The sequence below is a fragment of the Prunus dulcis genome, chromosome 8, assembly GCF_902201215.1.
Source record: "Prunus dulcis chromosome 8, ALMONDv2, whole genome shotgun sequence".
Taxonomy (NCBI): Eukaryota; Viridiplantae; Streptophyta; class Magnoliopsida; order Rosales; family Rosaceae; genus Prunus; species Prunus dulcis.
Window position 1 is genome coordinate 6,964,528 of NC_047657.1, and position 6,874 is coordinate 6,971,401.

The 6,874-nt window shown below is 37.0% G+C and overlaps 1 protein-coding gene across 1 annotated transcript; it reads left to right on the forward strand.

Annotated features, from left to right (window-relative positions):
• Nucleotides 1-286: 286 nt before the first annotated feature.
• Nucleotides 287-6,215, forward strand: LOC117638116 (3',5'-nucleoside bisphosphate phosphatase). The gene is made up of 5 exons (XM_034373213.1): nt 287-866; nt 2,808-2,932; nt 4,271-4,585; nt 4,689-4,858; nt 5,564-6,215. The coding sequence occupies exons 1-5, from the start codon at nt 528-530 to the stop codon at nt 5,962-5,964; spliced, it is 1,350 nt and encodes a 449-aa protein (XP_034229104.1). The 5' UTR covers nt 287-527; the 3' UTR covers nt 5,965-6,215.
• The last annotated feature ends 659 nt before the right edge of the window (nt 6,216-6,874 follow it).

A 6,874-nucleotide genomic window follows, 5' to 3' on the forward strand; every position in this document is an offset into this window, starting at 1 on the left:
TGAAAAAAAAAATCACCTTAATTTACTTTAAAAAAATCTTGAGAGAAATTACAAATATGGTAATAGTTGGGGGTGATTGAGCAGTTTACTTAGAAAAATGTGTGTATTTGTAGAAAAACTTGTATGAAATGAAAATATCACTGTTTTATTATCTCCAAATAATCATAAATTGCCACATAAAAAAATTATCATGTAAAACATGTTGTAATTGGTTGAAATAGAAAAATAATGCCATCTTCGTTTCACACGGGTGTTTATCGTGTATTGATAGAACACGTACCAAAAGAAAAAGTAGAACAGAGGTGAGGACACATGTGGTCGTGTAAGAAAATTCCCCATTTAAAAACGTACCTCTCTCTCTTTCACTTTGTATCTGTATCTCTCTCCTCCGTATCCCTAAATCCCTATCCTCCTGTGACCTGTCTGTCTACGCCACAGATATCTACAAGACGACGCAGAGCGCCTGACGGCCTAAACAAAACAACCAACCAATCGAAAAAGAATCCTTTCTTTCTTTGTTTCAATCGATGGTGGGTGACGGCTTTATCATTAACCACAGCACGAACAGTTCCAACAAATTAGAGAGCCCAAAGAAAACAAAGAAGAAGAAGAAGCGTGGTGGTACCAAGAAGAAGATGACCACCGAGCAGACTTTGGCTTTCAAATCTGTGAGTGAATGGGTTTTCTTGGAACAAGCTTCTTCACTGCCTTCCACTGCAGCTTCTTGTGTTGTCGATGATTTTGGGGTACAGAAGAGCCTTGGAAGAGGTGGAGACAAGGTAGTGTTTGAATTGCATTCACATTCAAAATGCAGTGATGGGTTTCTTTCGCCTTCCAAGTTGGTGGAGAGGGCTCATGGAAATGGGGTGAGTTATGCTTTTATTGATTTTGGCTTTTTGGATGGTTAATGGGTTCTGGCTTTTTTATTTTTTATAAATATATAAATATATTTATAAATTGTGTGTAGTAATTTTTTTTTTTTTTAATGGCTCAACATTCTAACTGGGTTTGAATGAAAAGCTCATGTGGGTGCCGGTTTTTGAGTTCCTGTAGTTCTATTTTCTATGGTGTAATTTCTTTGTTGATCTTTAGATGATTTCTTTTCTTCTTAAACCACTTTCTTAAAACTCTGCCCCTGTGTTAACCCAACGAGCACGCTGAAAGAACAAAATGGTGACGAGGGGTGTCTACACCTTTTGAGCATTTTAATTTTCTCATAAGTTCTGGTTTTGTCTAGGAGAGAGATTCTGTATAGGTAAAGATGCAACATCTTTGACCCATTCAAGGTGTTTTGTCTCTCTTGAAAGAGATTAGCAGATTGAGGATCCATAGTACAACAAAGGACGCTTCTTACTGTGAGATTTAATTAGACTCGGGATTATATCGCCATCTCAAGCTGACCCAAAGATTATGGCTTCAAAATAAGAATGTATGACTTAACGTTAAGTTCTTGCAAACCTTTGAATGAAGATGATTTTTTAGATAAGTCAATTTTCATATGTCAGATTCGTAGATTGGAAAATTCATGGCTGTTGGCCCAGCCATTAAAAGCTAATTATTATTGATTGACGAAGTCATTCTGGTAGCTTTTATAAGGTGCTATCATAGGTATAGATGGTAATTATTTGAAGGCAAGGAGGCTCTGCCTTTAGATGATACTTTTTCTGAAGAATGGGTTCGAGGACTGTTTCCGTTGGTTTGCATGTGTGTTTTGCGGGGAAGAGGGCAAGAGGGCAAGTAAAAACTGTCCAAGTTAAATTGAGGATATTTTAGTTGCATATGTTCGTGAACCACCAAGAGACTCCATTATGCATGTAGGACATAACATGATATTGGTAAGCTTTAAACATTCATGCATCTTGGCAGCGTAAATTATAAATCCGTACTTGTTTATTCAATCGTTTATGCTTTTAGTGAGCGGATACATGCAAATGAAAGATGATGGAAAGTACATTGTATCTAGTTAATCATCAGGTATTTTGAGAATTTAGACTGTTCTGGATGTGCATATACCATTGTTTTTTATGGGTTAACCATCTAGTTGCTATATGCGTAGGACAGAATAATTTGTTTCACATTACTCACTAAAAGAAGGGTGTTTATTTGGACTTCAAGAAGAAAAGGGGATGCAAAGACAGAAAACAGAATGAGCTTTGTGGAGCACTGTAGTAGCAAATATGACCTGGTTTCGCATTGGGTTGGAGTCAGCTACTACTATTTCCAGCATGAGGGGAGTGTTGATAATATTGCTGTTTACAGCATGTTAGATTGGCTTGTCTCTGTCATTGTCTCAGTTCTAGTCTTGCTCAGATCTCGTTAAGTTTTTGTGATAGCTGTTAAGTTTGTCTTTTATTCTACTTGCTGTTGTTGATATCTACTCTCCTGCTTCAGGGGGAGCCTCATTGATGAAGGCGATAAAAAGCCTTATGTTAGAATGATTTAGCTAATTTAGTTTGCTGATTTGAGCTAATGCAGGGCTACTGATTGACATAATTTAGTTTATTTGGTTGGGTTTGTTTGGATGGTTTCAAGGGATTATTCTAGGTAATTTTTGATTTTTTTATGTAGGGTGCTACGTAAGGCTATGTATTTACTCAATTAAATCCATGAAACATTTGGTACTCTTCAGCCTTTTCTTAATTTTCTCCTCAACAGCTTTTCTTTTGGGTGTAACCGATGTTTGTGATAGCCTCACAGTTTTGTATTAGAAGTTATTTGTCCAGAAAAACTAATGTGCTTATATTTTGAATACTTAAAATTCATACTGCAATGTAGTGAGGTTTAATTAGTATATGTGGTCATAACAGGTGAAAGTTCTTGCTCTGACAGATCATGACACGATGTCTGGCATACCTGAGGCCCTGGAAGCAGCTCGGAGATTTCGCATAAAGATAATTCCAGGTGTTGAAATCAGTACAAAATTCTACCCAAGGTAATTTTTGAAAGCTATGCTTTCTGGAAGCCCTTAAATCGTGGACCCATTTTTTTTAAGGGTTGATTACTCGTGTTCCCCCTAATACTCTGTATTGTCTTATGTTACTCATAGCACTTATTTGGAGATTTATGATCAGAGAATGCCTTTGTGTTTTCTTTCCGTCTAAACCTGAAGAATCATGTCTTGTAATACCTTTTTTCATATAAAATCTGCACGAACTTCTCAAAGAAATCAGTTGCAAGAGTGTTGAAAATAATCGGCCTTTGGGAAAGCTCTATTTGAACCCAAATTTTTCGTAAGTTTACCCTGCTTAGTATCTACACCACCCAACTTTTATTAAATAAATCCAAAAATTGTAAGTACACCCAACCCACAGTCCAAAACAAGCCCCACTATCACCCAAACTGACTTACCTATCTAATTTGGAAGTAAAGCCAATTGACGAACCACACCCACCCACTTAATTTTGGACATGAAAAGCTGCACTGCACCTTTGTCCCCTACGCCACTGAAAACAGCAAGAAACCTTCTTCACTAATGTTTGGTTTTGCTAACATTTCAGAAATGCAACTGAGTTTGGACTGAAATATCTGGGAATAAGTTTTCTGTTCAATGCTGGTTTGGTGTTTTATTTGAGAATTTGGATTTGATTTATTTTGCACTGTCTGCGATTTGGTGTGCCAAATCTTCATGAGTAGATTCACTAGTACACCATCAAAATGCACATGGGAGGGTTTTGTTGGGGAAAGGCCAAGCGGACTAAAAAAAAATTATTTTTGTTTTCTGGCACCACATTTCTGAACCTTAAAACAGGATGTTCAGGACCACACTGCCGAATGTTACATTATGCCAGTCCTGGTGTGCCGAACAAGTCTTTATTCCAGTTATATGAAAGATAAAAAATTTGTAGTTAAACTTGGAAAAGTCATATTTTAAGACCCACAAACCACGATTGGAGTGTCCATAGCCACTGACAGTAACTTTTTTGTTTACACCAATGTATGATGGAGTTAGCATAGGGAATGAATAAAGTAGTCTTTATGGTTTTTGGTGGGAGGAGATGAGTGCTGGATGTGCTCAGTTTTTTTGTAAAGATGGCATTTTCAAGTCTTTTTTTCTTTCAAATCAGCTATGTTATTTAATTCTCATTTTACTCTAGCGTAAATGTGTAAGTTTATTTTTCTTTAAAAGGGAAAGTTTATTTATGAAATTATTCGTTATATTATTGGCAACCTCAAATTTAATAGCAAATAATCTGCATATTTAACGACACAAGAGGAAATATCCCCTTTCCTTAGTTTTCACCACCTCTGATGCTTTGCACAATGGTTTTAGAGGAGATTCTGAACCAGAGGAACCAGTACACATCCTTGCATATTACAGCAGCTGTGGGCCAACAAGTTTTGAAGATCTGGAAAAGTTCTTGTCTAATATAAGGGATGGTCGTTATCTTCGCGCAAAAACTATGGTCTCCAAACTGAACATGCTCAAGTTGCCTGTTAAATGGGAGCATGTCTCAAGGATTGCAGGCAAGGGAGTCGCTCCTGGGAGACTGCATGTGGCCCGTGCGCTGGTTGAAGCAGGTTATGTGGAAAACCTGAAACAAGCTTTTTCCCGCTATCTTTTCGATGGTGGACCTGCATACTCGACGTAATATTTTGAGCTTACTGTTATATCTTTTTCTGAATACTGTTGATGCATATATATGACAAAGAAACCATTGTAAAGAATTATTTATGTTGTATGGGTTCAGGGGAAGCGAACCTCTGGCAGAAGAAGCAATACAAATGATTTGTGATACAGGAGGTGTGGCTGTGCTAGCTCATCCTTGGTCATTGAAAAATCCGGTGACCATCATAAGAAGGTTGAAAGAAGCTGGTCTTCACGGGATTGAAGTTCATAGAAGTGATGGAAAACTGGCTGGTATGCAATCTGAAATGCAACTATTTGCTGCTTTATGTATAATTTGTAGTTTACGCTGTGAAATCAATGCTACATAATGTATTTGACTTGTTTAAAATTATAATTGATGTCAGTCTTTTTCTGGAATACATTTACTACTCATGGATCTCTCTTCAAGAATATAAAATGATTGAGGGGGTTGATTTCAACTTGGTTTTATTTCATGTACAATGTTACAAGATATATCTTGGAAGAAAAGGAAATTCTCTTATAAGATAGATAGATGAGAATGTCGTATCTTTCCAGACTTAAATTGCTCCCAACTCACCATTCTATATATACATCGGGGCCATAGGATCTAGGTGTCAGTTTACTGTTTGACGTCAAAAAGTGTGCATGCCAGATGCCATTCAATGAGTTTCTATTGCACAATGGTTTCAGTAAGACTCAATCTTTTCCATTTTGTAATGCAATATACTTGGTGAGTTTCTGGATGGAACAGTTCCCAACTGGCATGCATGAACACTTAGATCATGTGCCTGTTGGGTTCACTATATAAATGTGATAATTGACTTTCTTGTGGTATGAGTACTAGCAATACTGGTTTTCTTCTGGTATTTACCTTGGAAAAAAAAGTGAAGTTAGTTTTTTTTCTTACGTTTTTTTTTTATTTGAGTTTTTTTTTCACTCACTACTCATATCTCTATCTGCTGATTTTGTCAACAGTGTACAGTGATCTAGCTGAAACTTATGATCTTTTGAAGCTTGGAGGGTCAGATTATCATGGGAGAGGTGGGCATGGTGAGTCTGAGCTGGGTAGTGTGAACCTTCCAGTGCTGGTTTTGCGTGACTTTCTTAAAGTAGCTCGGCCAATTTGGTGTCGTTCCATTAGGCACATTTTAGAAAATTATGCCGAGGAGCCTTCAGATTTTAATCTAGCAAAGATTACAAGGTTTGGGAAGGGAGTTTCCCCCTTAAGCTGCGGCAAGGATTTGATTGATCGCTGCTTGTCTTCGTGGTTGACAAATGAAGAGAGGCAAAATGCAGTTTTCGAGGCCATCAGATTGAAGCTTTCCCATGTTTCAATTAATCAGGGAGGAATCCAGGTTCCTGTAGAGAGTAAATAATCCCTATCTAATTCATATATTTTCCTGTACCAATCATTCATGGAGGTGATGATATCTAATTTATTCTTCTAACTATTTTAAATATTTTTAATCGCATTTTTGCATTTTCCGTGAGATATTAAATTCTTACGAGTGGAAGACTGAGCGGTTGTCAAAAATCCCAGAGAAGGATGACAATAGCTTGTCCTTGATTTTTCTACACCTCCTGTAAGATCAGATTTTGATAGAATGTCCATTATTTTTACAGGGGATTTTCTTTCTATTGTTTAGCAACTGGGAGAAATTATAGAGTGATATTGTATCACCATGTCAGCTGGTGATACTCTTACTCAAAATCTGCCATGTGTATTTAAAAAAAAAATTTAAAATATACTTTACAACTGAACTTTGGCTTACAACTTTACCCTTCAACTTTAATGACCCTAACCCTTCCCCCCTCCGGCTTCCCTGTGCTATGCCTCTGCTATCGACGCCACACAACCCTCTTCCCTTTCCCCTCTCAGCCACCCACCGCGGCCTTCCCTACCACTTCGATATTCCCACCCCCTCTCTTTCCCTCTCATTTTCGGTGAAAAGTTAAACCCATTAATAAAAAAGCCAAAAATCTTAAAAATATGTGCAAACCCATTAAACATGAAACCATAAATCGTAAATAAATAAAAACCATTAGTGAAAGAAGGGAAGATTGACGTTATGGGCAACCAGGAATTAATTGTGTGGGTAAATTACTCAAATGGTCCTCAAACTTGTACGCGATTTACATTTTAGTCTCTAAATTAAATTATTAGTCCAAATGGTACATAAACTCTATTTTATTTGCCCATTTGATCCAACCGTTACATTCTGTCAATATTGTTGTTAAATATGAGGGCAAATTGGTCATTTCGTACGTTAAAAATAAAAAAATAAT